The sequence below is a fragment of the Dendrobates tinctorius genome, unplaced genomic scaffold (genome assembly GCF_039654945.1).
Source record: "Dendrobates tinctorius isolate UK_male_01 unplaced genomic scaffold, ASM3965494v1 ptg000138l, whole genome shotgun sequence".
NCBI classification, from domain to species: Eukaryota; Metazoa; Chordata; class Amphibia; order Anura; family Dendrobatidae; genus Dendrobates; species Dendrobates tinctorius.
This window is the reverse complement of record NW_027361806.1, coordinates 7,547,501-7,564,407: the sequence shown is the minus strand read 5'-3', so window position 1 is coordinate 7,564,407 and position 16,907 is coordinate 7,547,501. Positions and strand designations below refer to the sequence as shown.

Below are 16,907 nucleotides of genomic sequence, written 5' to 3'. Positions count from 1 at the left end.
GGGAATGTTTAACTTGCAAAAAAGGAGAAGAGATTTAATAACTCTACAAATATCTGAAGGGATGTCACAGTGTAGAATGGGTGGGCAATTCATTTTCCCAAGGGGTCACATGATGGAGGGCCAAACCAATAGGCTGAAATTTATTTTGCTCAATATTAATATCACTATATTAATGTTATTGATAATTATATTCATTGCATCACTTAATATTGAAAAGACTTAAGTATGCTGACATCCCCCTATATATCATTTGAACCCCAATTTAGCCCCTTCTATATATCGTATGAGCCCTCCACAGCCCCTATATACTGTAAGACCCCCCCAAACAGCCTCTCCCTATACAGCATGAGCACCAAACAGCCTTCCTATATACTGCATGACCCCCCCATAGCCTCCCCAAGTCCAGCATGAGATCCCCATAGCCTCCACATGTCCAGCATGAGACCCCCATAGCCTTCCCATGTCCAGCCAAACATCCCATACTTATGAAAAAAAGAAAGACCACCACCTACTCACCTTGGTCCCGTTCCCCTGGTGCTCTGCTTCTGTTCCTGGTGCACTGACTCTCCGCAGTACACTGCTGATGCGATGAAATTATGTCATCGCATCAGCCGTTTCACACTGTAATCAGTGGAGGAAGGGGCCGGAGGTCCCTCCTCCACCAATTAAGTCAGTGCAGATGGGAGACAGTGAGTGTGCGGGCACGTTGCGGCCCCTGGGCCTCTTTTTCAGTCGCTCAGCTGTCTCGGTCCACAAGCCGGACTGGAGCAGCCAGAGGACCGGATGTGGCCCACGGGCCGCACTTTGCCCATGTCTGGTGTAGAGGGATCATCCTTATTCTCATTTGCACATAGAAACACAAGAAGCAACGGAATAAAACTGAAACGGAGAATTAGATATTAGAATAAACTTTTGACAGGGTGATCAACGAGTGGACCAGGCTGCCGCGAGAGGTGGTGAGTTCTCCTTCCATGGAAGTCTTCTAACAGAGGCCGGACAGACATTTGAGATGGTTTAGTGAATCCTGCCTTGAGCAGGGGGTTGGATATGAGGACCCTTGAAATCCCTTCCAACTTAACAGTCTACGATTCCTCAGCAGCAGCCGCATTCTGGTTCTAATTGTGGGTTTATCGTCTAATATTAAGCTTTGGAGTATGCTTGACATCATTGCTGTTTTTGAAAGATCCAATTATGCTACGATTCCACCTAACAGATATTAACTCTTGTTTTGACTCCATCTTGCCCTCTACATGCTGTAGCTCCAAAGGAAGAAGCCCACGCGAAACGCGCGTCAGGGCTGGCACAGGACACGCACTGACAGATTTATATGGGTGAGTCTAGTAACTCTTAAAGGGATATTCCCTGATTTTTATAGTACTCTTTGATACCGATTACTGTTAGTTGATGTCTGAGGCACTTATGATTGATACCAGTTGTGACTTTTTGTGGAATATCTAGCTAGCACTATGCACTTTAATTAATTGGACATCATAATATCCCTAATGTGATTTATTTAGAGTATTTCTGGATAGCCCATTCTGGTACTACAGTGGCTGTGTTCTATTCACACGAGTTTTTGTATGTGCGTTGTCTATTAATTTGTGTATGATGATCATTGTTTAAATTAAACTAATAAAGACATATTGTTTTTACCATCTTTGGTGGACTCGTACTCCGTTTTGTTATGTAGGAAATATGATCTTTGGAGTGTCCATAGTTATTCTTGTGGGTCTGAGTGATTAAATGGCCATATGCCAAAAGTATTTTGAAGTGTATCAGTGGATTTTGCTCTTCGTGTTAGATCTGTGCCTAGAAGGGGGATTCAGTAAAGGTTGTGTGTCCAAGAACAATCATCAATAAAACCTCCGTATTTCCTTCCCAGCATTCTGCAGCAATTGAAGTTATATACTTGCAAATATTTTTTTTTTCTTACAAATTGTACATAAGATATTTCAAAGACAAATGTACCAGGCTCAGGAAGAAAAAAAACAAACTTTATTTTGTTACCTCTCAAAGTTGAGAAGGGTATATACAGGATGGGACAATTTTCCTTCTGGCGGGAGAAACATGATCAGTGCAAGCAGCTATGGCCACACCACAGCCAACAGGAAGACCCCGGCTTACCGTCTCTGCTACGGCCGTGTTACCTCCCTTTAAAAGGGTGCATTGGCCATCTGCACCGACAGAACTGAGCCGATCAATCAGGTATACAAGACCTAGGCGAGTAGTCTGCGGCTCCCCAACTGTTGTGCAACTACAACTCCCTGCAGGTTTACGACAGCCAGAAAACTGCAGGTTACGACAGCCAGAAAACTGCAGGGTACAGTCCATTCTCCTACAACCCCAGAATGATATGAGTTCATATATGTATCAAGCATTTAATTTGTTTGGGTTTTTTTTACTACTTTTCCTTTAAGGCTTTGTACACTTTTCTGCTCTGGCACCATGGAGGTTGTATAAAAATCAGATGGAGAGCGTTCTTTTTTTTTCATCCAAGGGTCAAAAAAAAAAAAAAAAAAAAAGAAATAGCCTTTTTCTCTGCATAGTATATAACCGCCCGAGAGGATCCACCACGTATACGGTATTATCTACAAGAGCTTTAGCTTTGGAATTAAACAATGTGCAATAAGTCTTTTATTAATAGCATTACACAAAACTGATAAATATTCTGGCAGACGTGCAGATAAGTTATAAGGTGGTCCCAGCCTGGCGCAGCCTCTCCTGCCCAGGCCGCCAGCATCACATGTTCAGTAGGGCGCTAGTCCTCCCCCTTTCTAATTTCTCTATAGGGTAGGCCTGCACAATTTTTCTTAATATACAAAAGTGATTATAGTGAACCATCTGCTAAAGGGTTTTTGCTAGTTACAAGCAGCCCCCCGAGGAAGAGACAACAGTATTACTATGTATACTTGGAAATCAGTGAAACGCGTTTGGATAGAACAGTATGGACAGGACAGTGTGGACAGGACATAGGGGTGAATTAAAGGGTAGAGAGTGTGAGCAGATAACACCCCTTCCTTCTTCAAATCAGGGAAGTTAATATAAATTCCGCCTAAAAACGTACAAAACAAAAACCACACAAATACTGTCATCTCCTTCAAAAAAAAAATAAAAAAAATAAAGACCTAGAAAGCTAAAAAGACACAAACGTCCCGATATTCAAGTATTTCAGGATTCCTGCACCTTTAGCAAGCTGGGTACAGAGGTCTGTGAACAGTAAAACCCAGTGCAATAAAAAAATATATATATGGGGGGTGAAGTTGGGAGACTGGAGTTAAGGAGCTCCCCCCCCCCCCCCAACCTGCACCCCTAAGTGAGGCAATGTACTGGAATGTGATGCAAAGGAATCCAGATTCTTGGAGATCGATGCGGGACTACAGTACAGAGTAAAGAAAGACGGGATTTTTGGAACGAGCTGGACTTTTTTTTTTTTTTGTTTTTATACTCTCTCTGGAGAGCAGCTGGATGCTGGAGGACAGGGAGCTCGCCGAGACGCTGGATGATGGGGGTGGATGGAGGGAGTCAGACACACTCACTTCATACAGTCTCTTTAGGCACTTTGTTTTTTGGCTGGTGTAAGCCCCCAGATGAAGTTGGAAACCAGTTTGGCAGTTTCTACTGGCCATCACAAAGCTGGTTTTATTGGTTTAAGAAAAATAATTAAGAAAAAAAAAAAAAAAAATGGAGATATCATCTTCCCACATTTCCACCCGAAACAGGTTTCGGGAGAACTCAGAAGTCGGTCTTGTGGCGGAGGTTTAGTTTTCCTTTTTGGCTTTGCCATTCTTAGACTTGCCGTTCTGGTGCACGGCTCCGTTGGAGGAGATGCTGCTGCTGCTACTTTTGGGGAGACGTCGTCCTTTGGTGTAGGCCTGGTACCAGAAATTAGAGAACAGGATGAAGAAGACGGTGCCGTAGATCCAGATGAGGTGGATGAAGATGGGGAACTGGTAGTCGCAGGAGGACATGAAGTAATACTGAGTAATGTGGATGGAGACCAAAACGAACTGGAGCTGGGAGACAGGACAGAAGAGGGTGACTTGTACGTTTCTGAGGATATGAAAGATTTATGTTGTGGTTATATCATCCAAGAAATGTCAACGTCCTTACCAGCTGAATGGCTGTCATGTGTTTCTTCCACCACAGAAATTTCTGGAAGCGCGGTCCAGCAGCAGACAGCCCATAGTAGAAATACATGATGACATGGACCAGGGAGTTGATCATGGCATGGAAGGATCCCATACCACCTGGTGAAAAAGGAATCGGTCAAAAGAAACCAAAGATGGACTCAGTCAAGATGGAGATGGACGTCTGGAGTCCTTACCTGGACCGAACTTTACCCCCCACCACCAGCTGCAGGGCAGGACGGAGTGATGGAAGATGTGCAGGAATGTGATCTGACTGTTCTTCTTCCTCACAACAAAGAAAACCTGCGGCACAAGGAGACAAGAGGCACAAACAATGTGGAGTCAAGAACAAAAGAGAAAAGGTCTGCCATGGCCCCAGATAAATTCACAAGCTGCGGATTTGATGCAGATAATTCTTAAAAAAAAAAAAAAAATTCTGCCATTGAGCTAAACAAACCCCACATAAATGGAACAAATTTTCACTAAGGCCAGGTTCATACTGCGTTAAGACAGCCCGTTCAATGTATAGCGTTGACGGGCTGCGTTAACGCTATAGCATAACGCGATCTCGTTATGCTATACCGCTAGCGCAGATGCTCCATCTGCGCCAGCGGTGAAGGAGCCTCAGACGCTGCAGCCCGCGCCGGAGGCTCCATCATAGAATGAAGGCACATCGCTAGCGCATGCCTATTATGGCATGCATTAGCGATGCACTCGATAATGGGGGTTAATGGCAGTGTTAACAAACTGCCATAACGCAGTGTGACCCCAGCCTAACAAGTTTCTGAACCAAAATCTGCAGTGTAAGAATCCACCATTTCTACATAGCCTTACAGGGAGGAATTGGGTTATGTGTTATTCTGCAACTCCCTGCCGCATGCGTATTTCCCACGAAAAAGTAGCATTTTGCAAGTGTAATTAGCTTGCAGAATGCTAGCGTTTTCCAAGTGATTTGTAGCATCGCTTGGAGAACTGATTGACAGGTTGATCACACTTATCAAACATAGTGTTTGACGAGTGTGACCAACTTTTTACTTTTGAGGCCGCCTATGCAGCATCAGTAGTAAAAGATAGGATGTTAAAAATAATTAAAATAAAAAAATCGTGATATTCTCACCTTCCGGCGGCCCCTGCAGCGTTCCCAGGTCTCAGCGATGCTCCCGGCAAATCCCGTTCCCAGTGATGCCTTGCGACAATGACCCCAGATGATGTAGCATCTTGTGAGACCGCTACCTCATCACAAGTCATTGTCGCAAGGCATCACTGGGACCCGAAGATGCCGGAAGCGTGGCTGACAGGCGGGAAGGCTGCGGGGGACGCCGGAAGGTGAGAATATCACGATTTTTTTTTTTTTTTAAACTGGGATATGGTACCCCAGGGCCTGGAGGAGAGTCTCCTGTCCTCCAGACCCTGGGTACCATCCACACATTTTCTGCTCACTTTGCGCATGGTTTGCACAGCCACATGCAGAAAGTAAGCGGAACAATGCATTCCAATGTGTGCGGAATCCCCGCGATTCCGCAAAAAGAATGGGCATGCTGCGTATTTTTCCACGATGTGATTCCGACGCGGAAAAATACACAGCATTAGCACAGCACGTGCGGAATGCTATTGAATTCAATGGGTTGCGGAATTTTAGTGTTCATGCAGCGTTTGAGGAGAAAAAACACGGCAAAAACGCTAAAAATCCGCAACGTGTGCAAATAGCCTAGAGGACAAAGAGAGGAGCAGATTTAAGCAGGTTAAGACTGATGAGTGATGGACCAGAGAAAAATCTGTTCTGGACCAAGAAAGTATCTGACTAACACATCAAATATCTATTATAGTTCTACAACCTGCAGTACAACCACAAAACCCATCATTAATATTCCTAGCTCAGGGACCTGCAACCTATGGCCATCCCTGTGCTCCCCTGCGTCAAACATTCGCCGTATGCCCAGACAGGCGGTCATTGTTGTAGCTATGTCCTCCGACCTTCATACCAAGGAACAAAAGGCGTCTCATCTATCTTTTGTAGGACACATTTTGTATCTGATGTACTGCGGTACTTACCGTATCAAGCAGTTCAATAAACTTGGAGAAAAGAAAGAGCCACGCCACCCGGACCATCTAAGGAGAAGAAAAAAGGGAAGATTAAATGAATCTCACGCCATTGGACGCAGCCGGTCTTACCGAACAGTCTGTTACAGGCTGCCCCTAGCAATTGTTGCCTGACAGCCCCAATGAAATGGAAGGGAGTCGATAGTAACCTGAGGAAGGTAGCAGTCCGCTGCCGAAACGCGGTGGTCTAATAAAAGGTTTGTTTACCACTAATCCATTGCAGTGTGCTCCATTAGCCATAGCGCTCCTAAAATTGACCACATATATATTTTTTCCAAAAAACGATAGTAACCGGTCCGGCCTACATTATTCAAGTCTTCAGTTTAAAACAATTCTTAATTCCACAATGAAAATTTGACTATAATGTGGAATGTATAGCCGACATACTTGGGCTCCAATTCATTAGGACCAACATTTTGAACTCCAGTCTTAATGAAAGATGTGCCGGAGGAAGCAGGGCTGTGGAGTCGGAGTCGGAGTCGTGGAGTCGGTGCTCATTTTGGTGGAGTCGGAGTCGGTATAAAATGGACCGACTCCGACTCCTAAAATATATAATAAATTGGGTACAGTAATTCAATGCAGGATGTGCTGAATATTTTTTCATAGGAGTTTGGGAAAGTTATGAAATGCCCTATAAATGGCTGTTCTATTCCTGATCTAAGGCTACATTCACACACAGCGTTTTTCCTGTGTTTTTTGAGGATACGTTTTTCAGCTGCAAAAGCTGATCATCTTTTTAAAAAACCGCATCACCTGAAAGGTTTTTGAGCTCATAGATAATGTTTTCAATAGCAAAAGCAGATTAGAAATCTGCTCTATCTATCCATTTATCCATATCTGTCTATCCATATCGTATCTGTACCAAAAAGAATGAAAACCGGGTAGTACACCAATATATATTCTGTTCTATCTAAATATCTTGATTATGGGATCATAAAAATGATTAAATGTCTGAGGTTCACATTGTACTACAATAAATTTTTCACTTAAATATAAGCAATATGTGTGGGAGTCGGAGTCGGAGTTGGAGTCGGAGTCGGTGTAAGAGAAATTGAGGAGTCGGAGTTGCAGGTTTGGCTTACCGACTCCACAGCCCTGGGAGGAAGACAGGCAAAACTTACGAAGAGTCACTCGCCTCTTAATGAAGATCTTGCATCTGTTGTGCCTCCCAACAGAAGTGTAACTCCAACCAGTTTCTAATGTATGTTCCTTGTGTAATTTCCTCCACTTTTGTGATGCAATTTATGAGGAATTTAGCGGGTAGACTTAGTCATGCCCCGTCAAGCTCTGCCCACTTTGTCAAAGCTTGGAAAGACTGGTGTAAAAAAGTTGCAAAAATCTCTTCTGAATCTGGGCCCGGGTGCCCTATTTTTCCATTTCAGTGTTAAGAGTGTCATTTTCACAGACCTGAAGTCCATTGCCTCCGACAGGATTAGCACCAATGATGCCAGAACAGGAAACCATATACACTTCATGTACTTCTGCCATGTAAAGTTGTACTGGAAAGTTGCTTAAAGTCCTTCATACTCGTTAGACTAATGTTGGCCGAATCCGCCAACATCAACAGGTCCAGCCAACATCCTAATGTGAATGGGGGCAAGGAAAATTTAATGTAGTGGGAAATATCAATCCAGCAGGTCTGAATTTGGACTGACGATTGCTTTGTCCTCCCGGATACAAGCCGTTGCCTGACGGGTCTATTGGCAGACCTCTCATAGAGAACACAGAAACACTCGTGTATGGGAGAGCCAACCATCTAATGTGCATGGTGAGCTTTACAGACCCCATACACACAATGTAGGCCGGACCTGATGTTTTGAGTGTGATCGGCTGAATATCTGACATGTATGGAGGCCTTGCAATCCTTTTGTTCTTGGAGAAGATAAGCCACGGACAGTGATGTGAGGAGGGAGCAGACATGTGAGAATGCGAACCCTTGGCTAAAGTTTCCTATGTGTGGGAAAGTCAGGAGAGATCAGTCAGCGGATCGACAGCAGTCTCAAGTGTATGGACACCCTATTGAGGCCACCACTCGTGTATGGACACCCTATTGAGGCCACCACTCGTGTATGGACACCCTATTGAGGCCACCACTCGTGTATGGACACCCTATTGAGGCCACCACTCGTGTATGGACACCCTATTGAGGCCACCACTCGTGTATGGACACCCTATTGAGGCCACCTCTCGTGTATGGACACCCTATTGAGGCCACCTCTCGTGTATGGACACCCTATTGAGGCCACCTCTCGTGTATGGACACCCTATTGAGGCCACCTCTCGTGTATGGACACCCTATTGAGGCCACCTCTCGTGTATGGACACCCTATTGAGTCGGAGTAGCTGTAGGAAAGATGATGGTCTAACTTTACCCCACTTACGAAATTGACCTTAAGAGATTCAAATGACCTTTTTAACTTTGCATTTTGTACTTGGCCTCTTGTGTGCAATTTTTCCCAGACTAAAAGAAAAAAAAAAGCTTCTGAAAAGTAGATGCGATATCTGTCTGTACCAGATGCATCTTTCATTAAACATGGCAGCCCCTTAGGAGATCTCGGTGAGCATCCTAGAGAGGTTGATGAAGACATTGGGGGGAGATGTTGTGGCACCAAATGGCTGGCGTCACACAACTTAGACCAAAGAAATGCTGCAAATATTAAGTTTTGTGCAGTAAATGTCCCTCATTGTTTACAGTGTGTGATTTATGGCTCCTTCGGAGACCGGGCGTGGGGCGTCCTGGTACCAGTTACCATGGTTAGAGATAAAGGGCGATAAGGGCAAACATCTCCCTGTGTTTATAGTGCAAAGTTCAGCAGGTGGCGGCAGGTGGTACAGTCTCCGGAGGAGGGTGAGGGCGTAATTAGGGTTACCACATGACTATGGATTTTCTGACGTTCTCCGACCGCAGATCATCAATAACTGGCACTATGCCGGGCAGAGCACACACGACGCACTCACCCGCAGAGCCATTGGTGAATCAGAGGTGTCCACGGGGTCACAACGCCAGGTGTATCCGGTCAACCAGCCCGACATGAGGAACTGCGCCAAAGACAGACAACAGAGTTGTATCAATGCAAAGGACCGTTTCAAGCCGGGCGCAGTTATCGCTTTATGGCCGCTGTAAATTTTATCTTAATAATGACGAGGTCGGCGTTGTGTCACATCTTCTGTAATAAGTTATCATTTTCCTGGTGGAGAGGTCTAATCTCCGCCAGGGACCAAACCCAGGGTTTAATCTTTATGCACTGGCGGCTTCTGCAACTTTTACAGTTCTCCATCTCGCTGCTTGCTGTTAGTGAATGGAATGCTGCCGATATCCAAAAGGCCATGGGTGAGGGTTCGCATTCCTGGAAAACAATTTGCCACGGTCCTGAATGTCTCTATTCACTAACAGCAAGCAGAAGTAAACTATAAAAGAAAAATACAGAGTTATTCTGAGGCCGACCCAGATCGTCACAACCTCCACTCCCAACTCACCTCGTACACAATGTAAGCAGACAGGGCTACCAGACTGAAATTATAGACCACCATCAATGGCTTGAGGTCAAAGGGCTTCCGATTGGCCATTAATCTAGGCCCTAGAGAAAGGACGAAGTAGACGTAGCCCAGCAGGATGGCCCCAGGCAGGAACGGGGAGTGCATGAGGGGGTAATGTCCTATTCTGGGGTCTGAGGAAAGACAAGACGATTACGGATAATGCATGAAGGGTTAAATTGCAGAAGAAAGCACTGAACTTCGGTGCAGCGATACGAGAATATATTAAGACAATGCGGAAGAGCTAATTACTGGCTCTCCCGACATCTATGCCGGTCTACGAGAAGAGCCATAATTAGAGATTATCGTAATAACCCACGCGTTTCGCTGACAATCTGGGGAGAGACTCAGCCGAGCGGACCGGTGATCGGTGCCAAGATCACATCATTTGTATAATTCTGTATCCACATCGCTTCGTGGGATTTGCATCTCCTCTGCACACAACACTTCAAAATAGTAACCATGAGCAAACGAGGAGATAAAGGTTTTCAGGATGGTTCGGGTAAAATACAAAAATTGGCTGATCGGGATCCAAAAAAAGCCGAGTGTAGCTATGCAGCAAGAAGGGCGGTAATCAACGCTGCATGACTGGAGTGACCTGCCATTCAGGAGGTATAATGGCGGCCATACTGATCCAGCTTTCTGATACCAAGACCCTTAAAGACCACGTGGTGGCGAGTGGTGTAGCATACCTGCTCCCTTCATGAATTCTTGATAGCGCTGCCCCCATTCTGAGAGAACCTCCATCTTCACGGCTACTCACAACCTGAGAAAACGAAAAAAAAAAAAAAAAAAACTAGGTTTATTTAGTGGATCAAAGCAGGGGAAAAAAAATAAAATTATATCAGGGTGACGACAAAATGTTCAGACGTGCAAAATTTAGGTTTCACCTCCAACCTAATGAACCCATCACAACTCCTCCAGAATCGGCGCTCGTCGCTTCCCTCATCTAGGAGGAGTCCCCCGCCATTGTTTCTCACCCCATCTGCAGCATTTATAAAGCCAGTGTGTCGTCTGAATTAATCCTAAAGACGGTCACTAAACTATGTTATGGGGGGGGGGGGGTCTCTGAAAACGGAAAAGACCGCACATTCTGGAGGAACATCTGGTCCCACGGTCACCAGGAGTAAAAACAGACTTGATGGCCGATCATCCATCAACCATCCATCATCATCAATAATAATAATAATAATAATAATTAGAGCTAAGGGACAGACAGCAGATTCGAGCCCCTGCATTCTCCCTTGAGGCAGGCTAGCCGGTCTTTGGACTTCCGAGACAAATTACTGACATCTCCCGGTCGTGGTGACATCACTCAATATGACACACGTGGCCAAATCAGTCATCAAAGGCCAAAAAAGTAGATGAAAAGTAATTCCCTTTAATGCCTCTAGAGCACTGCTGATGCACGAGAAATAAGATGTGTCAGCCAAAAAAAAAGGATACGAAGACCTCTGGGCACCCCTGTTTTGGATTTCACTCAGCTTTCTGCGTTCCTCCAACTTCTACAAAAATTACACAGTCTCATAGTTAAGGCCAACCTTGTTTGAAAGAAAGTTTCAACTTGTACGCGAGGATATAAATTTATTTCACCCTCATTCTTTACACTGCAGCTCTGCTTCTCTAGATTGACTTATTGGTGCAAATTGTAGACAGAGTATAGATGACAGGTTTATAAAATAGCAAGTACAGAAAGATAAAATTGAGGCCTAAATCTATCGTGATGAGAAAACTCCTATTTCGTTGCAAAATGATTGTAAAAATTACAGTTCAACTTACCATTAAAAATCCAAAATTCTCTTAAGAAAAGATGGATTGGTAATTCTATAGTTCATTGCTTAGGTTTCCGGCTATCTATCAAAGGTGGTCAGACTCTCCTAGGCAAGGAGCGATGGCTCGCAAGCACTGCTCTGAAGCTGGTTGGACCTGGTCAGTTATAACGTCCATGCGCTCCTCCGATGCTGCGCCAGCGGTTCAAACTGTCAATCATTCAGAAGCGCATCAAACCGAGCAAGCAAGGAGACAGAGGAGCGGGGCGCGCTCCCCATCCCCGCAGGGAGACAGAGGAGCGGGGCGCGCTCCCCATCCCCGCAGGGAGACAGAGGAGCGGGGCGCGCTCCCCATCCCCGCAGGGAGACAGAGGAGCGGGGCGCGCTCCCCATCCCCGCAGGGAGACAGAGGAGCGGGGCGCGCTCCCCATCCCCGCAGGGAGACAGAGGAGCGGGGCGCGCTCCCCATCCCCGCAGGGAGACAGAGGAGCGGGGCGCGCTCCCCATCCCCGCAGGGAGACAGAGGAGCGGGGCGCGCTCCCCATCCCCGCAGGGAGACAGAGGAGCGGCACGCGCTCCCCATCCCCGCAGGGAGACAGAGGAGCGGCACGCGCTCCCCATCCCCGCAGGGAGACAGAGGAGCGGCGCGCGCTCCCCATGATATGATCCTAAAGTTTTAAAAATCTACCAGTCGAGGTTTTTTATTCTCATATCCAAAAAAAAAAAAAAGTTACAATGGTTTTCATCCATTTTTGGATGAAACACTGACAGGGTGACAGGTGCCGTTCGGCACGTGCCCATGAGAACCTTTCCCATTTATTGGCATTTTTACCACTCGTTCAGGAGCTGAAGCTTCATTATTAAGAGTGCTAATACACCCCTGGTAATCTGCAATATTGGAAGCACCCCAAATTACCAGCCATGCACAGGGCGCCCTTATAGCTGCACTTTGCCCCCAAGTTTCTTGGTCTCCTCATGTGCGAGTGACGGGTGAGGTGATGTGAATGTTCCCCTGATCTGTGACAAGCAGCCGTCGCATGGATGAGACACTGCAGAGAACCACGGGCCAGCGGGATGCCAATCATCCCAAATGAACAGAGACAAGGCCGGGGGTCACACGAGGACACCGAGCCCCTGAGAAACAGGATATGGGATGACACCGGACTGTACGGACGGCTGAGCGCGATCACGAGAGACATTTTGCAGCTGACATATACTTGTGTGTGAAGTGCTCACCGTTTTTTTAAAGATCTCTGCTTGCTGTCATTCAGGGAGAGACCGTTCTTACTTGCACGCAGAGACTGGACATCCTTCTCACAGCTCAGAGTTTTGCACAAAGTCTTGGAAAAATGCAGCAGTGGAATCTGCACCGCAAAGCCGCAGCCAATTCACCACGTCTGAACCGATTCTTGAAGGGTTCCTCCTTTGCCGATCACTTCCACACTGGAGGTGAGGATGACGATAAGTCCGTTGGCGCATGTCAGGACATGTGGCAGGAATCATGCGTCCTGTCATCAGCTCCCGGTGTGGAATAAAAGGAGAAACCCTTTGAGGGGATGCTCTCATATTCGGCATTTGGTGCGGATTTTACAAGCGGATTTGTAACTAAAATCTATGTTCTGCACTTGTTCACTTTTTGTGTGGTTTTTTTTGTTGTTGCAACAATGCATTCAAAATTGAAACTTGATTTACCCTCCGAATTTACAATCAATGAACTGAATAGGAAAAGTCTGCACAAAAAAAAGTGAATTTCTACAACAGATTTTGAGATGCTGCAGATTAAAAAAAAACTCAAAATAAAATCCACTAAAAAAAAGCAAACTGCAGCAGGAGGAGGGGATTACATTAAAGCTCATCCATTCCGCAAAATGCTGAGGATTTTATATATGGAAAATCCACGTCTGATCCCAGCCTAAAGGGAACAGTTCCTGTAGCACAGAGTGAAGGGTCCCTGGAATGTCCAGAGGGGCCGTGTCACATGAGATTAGGAAATTGCTTGATATACAATTCCATAATATTGGCGATTGTTGCATTTCGGGAGATTCCGGCCCTTACTACTGGGAGGAGGGAGAAACAAGTCGGGGAGGTTTCCACTCTCGCTGTAATTATCCGCTTTAGATATTCACGTTGGTGACCAGACCTGATATCCGGACTTGTCTGTGCAAGGCTGCCCACGCCGTCCCCAGGGCTGGAGGGGATGTCTCTACTCTCCACCCTGCTCAGCCGGGACTAGGACACGAGCGGGGCGAGACCAGGAAGTCACCCACACCTGGAAATGTTGCACCCAGCTGTCCCTGGACGCTGCCGCCCTTTAGCACAGATTCTAGATACTTTCTAGCTACAAAGTGACGTCTGCAGGTCGCAGAGTTTGCTCAGTCATCGGCTCAGCAGAGAACAGATTTCACAATGATGATCTCGTAGTAATTTATGAAATGATGGCAGTGTGCAGCTATAGGGGGGGGAACCAGGCAGGGTGCAGCTATAGAGGGGGAACCAGGCAGGGTGCAGCTATAGAGGGGGAACCAGGCAGGGTGCAGCTATAGAGGGGGAACCAGGCAGGGTGCAGCTATGGGGGGGGGGGGGGGGGGAAACGGAGGCCGGGTGCAGCTATGGGGGGGAACCAGGCAGGGTGCAGCTATAGAGGGGGGGGACGCAGGCCGGGTGCAGTTGTAGGGGGGATGCAGACAGGGTGCAGCTATAGAGGGGGAACCCGGGAAGGGTTCAGCTATAGAGGGGGGGGGGACGCAGGGGTGTGCAGCTATAGAGGGGGGGGGGGGGACGGGTGCAGCTATAGAGGGGGGTGCAGACAGGGTGCAGCTATAGAGGGGGAACCCGGGAAGGGTTCAGCTATGGGGGGGGGGGGGGATGCAGGGGTGTGCAGCTATAGAGGGGGGGGGGGGACGCAGGCCGGGTGCAGCTATAGAGGGGGGGACGCAGGCTGGGTGCAGATATAGAGGGGGGGGACGAAGGCAGGGTGCAGCTATAGAGGGGGAACCAGGCAGGGTGCAGCTATAGGGGGGGGGAACCAGGCAGGGTGCAGCTATAGGGGGGGGGAACCAGGCAGGGTGCAGCTATAGGGGGGGGGGGGGGGGGGAGGACGCAGGCGGGGTGCAGCTATAGAGGGGGGAGATGCTGGCAGGGTGCAGCTATAGAGGGGGGAGATGCTGGCAGGGTGCAGCTATAGAGGGGGGAGATGCTGGCAGGGTGCAGCTATAGAGGGGGGAGATGCTGGCAGGGTGCAGCTATAGAGGGGGGAGATGCTGGCAGGGTGCAGCTATAGAGGGGGGAGATGCTGGCAGGGTGCAGCTATGGAGGGGGGGAAGCAGGCGGGGTGGAGCTATAAAGGCGGGGGATGCTGGTGGGTGCAGCTATAGAGGGGGAGATGCTGGCAGGGTGCAGCTATAGAGGGGGGAAGCAGGCGGGGTGGAGCTATAAAGGCGGGGGACGCTGGTGGGTGCAGCTATAGAGGGGGGGTAGCAGGCAGGGTGGAGCTATAGAGGAGGGGGAAGCAGGCGGGGATGTCGCACAGAGGCAGCTCCAACAATAATTTGGAGCCCAAAGGATGCTAACAAGATACCAATATTAGGCTGTGTTCACACGTAGAGTTTTTTGCGTTTTCCGTGCGGAATCGCCGCAAAAACCCGCATCCCATGCAATCTTATGGGATTCCGCAATGCTGTGCTAATGCTGCGGATTCTTCCGCAGCTGAATCGCATAACGTAAAAATCCGCAGCATGCTCATTCTTTTTGCGGAATCGCGGGGATTCCGCACCCATAGGATTGCATTGAAACACTCATTTTATGCAAGTGAGCGCTTCATGTGCGGATGGTACCCAGTGTCTGGAGGAGGGGAGACTGTCCTCCAGGCCCTGGATACCATAATCCTGTAAAAAATAGAATAAAAAATATTGCTATTCTCACCTTCCGACGGCCACCGGTGTCCTTCCCGCCTCTCACCACGCTGCCGGCATCTTCCGGTCCCAGTAATGCTTTGCGCGAATGACAGCGATGACGTCGCGCTCTTGCGAGCATGACGTCATCGCAGGTCCTTCGCGCAACGCATTACTGGGACCAGAAGATGCCGGAAGCGCGGCAGAGCAGATCGGGGGCCGTCGGAAGGTGAGAACAACAATATATTTTTTTTTTTTTAATTATTTTTAACATTCTTTTACTATTGATGCCGCATAGGCAGCATCAATAGTAAAAAGCTGGTCACTCTTGTCAAGCACTATGCTTGTGTGTGACGAACCTGTCAATTTTCCAAGCGATGCTACAGATCGCTTGGAAAACGCTAGCATTCTGCAAGCTAATTACGCTTGCAAAATGCTAGTTTTAGTTTTTCACGGGAATTCCACATGTGTGCACATAGCCTTACAAGTGGCATGGTAAGTGGGGACCCCAATACAGGTTTTCATTGGGCCCCAGTAATATTCAGGTCACGCACTCATTTGGATGATCAGCCCATATAATATGTTTATCTGCGGATTAGCCTGCGGTTTTCCCTTGCGGTTTGACACCTGTCATGGAGCAGGTGCCAAATCGCTGCGGAATCAGCACAAAGAAGTGACATGCTGCGGATTTAAAACCGCGGAAAAATCTGCAACGTCTGCACTGCGTTTTTCATTTTGCATAGACTTAAATGGTGCTGTACAACGCAGCAGAAACTGCAGCGGATCCGCAGCAGAATCCACAACGTGTGCGCACACCCTAATGCTCCATTCGATGTCTATGGGATGTCCAGAGAGAGACTACAGCACACAGCCACATCCGGCAGCCCTATAGGTAATACAAGGAGCGGCCGTTGCCAACTATCAGCAAGTTATTTCCAATCCGGTGGATGGATAACTTCCTATTTTGGGCCAACCACTTCAAATCTGCCAGTATAGGACTCAGGGCTAAGAGGAGCCATGAAAGGGCCAATATAATATACTGTAAGAATAAGTCTCCCCCTTAGGGGGCGCAGGTACTCCAGGGGGCCATACACCGACTAAATGTGTAATGAGCGAGGGTCCAACCCCTGACAAAGCAGCTGCTCCCTTTCATTGGGATCTGGACCCCCCCACTGCCCACAATCAAATACTCAGTCGATCATAAGGAAACTGTCCCCTTTGTTTTTTTTTGTTTTTTTTTTCCAGTACAGGGATAGAACAATGCAAAACGACAACATTATTACACCCACCAGAAAATGTGCCAAATGATGCCCGAGGACCCTCCGAGCAGCGGGAGTCTCTTACAGCAGCGGTCTGTACAAGAGACAAACTGCTGCCGTGGCCACACAGTGTCAGTTAGATTAAGCTCCGCCCCCAAGGAGCACAGCATCCAGAGCTCCACCACCCCCAAGGAGCACAGCATGCAGAGCTCCGCCCCCCGGGAGCAC

General features: G+C 47.6%; 1 protein-coding gene across 1 annotated transcript in view; it reads right to left on the bottom strand.

Annotated features, from left to right (window-relative positions):
- Nucleotides 1-1,973: 1,973 nt before the first annotated feature.
- The window catches only part of ELOVL1 (ELOVL fatty acid elongase 1), a 23,761-nt gene continuing 8,827 nt past the window's right edge, over nt 1,974-16,907 (bottom strand). Inside the window, exons 2-8 of the mRNA XM_073544514.1 lie at nt 10,454-10,527; nt 9,705-9,895; nt 9,186-9,266; nt 6,180-6,236; nt 4,325-4,430; nt 4,111-4,247; nt 1,974-4,013 (exon numbers count right to left, since the gene is read on the bottom strand). Coding sequence (XP_073400615.1) covers nt 3,759-4,013; nt 4,111-4,247; nt 4,325-4,430; nt 6,180-6,236; nt 9,186-9,266; nt 9,705-9,895; nt 10,454-10,508 — 882 coding nt within the window. The 5' untranslated portion in view covers nt 10,509-10,527 and the 3' untranslated portion in view covers nt 1,974-3,758. The remainder of the gene's footprint in view (nt 4,014-4,110; nt 4,248-4,324; nt 4,431-6,179; nt 6,237-9,185; nt 9,267-9,704; nt 9,896-10,453; nt 10,528-16,907) is intronic.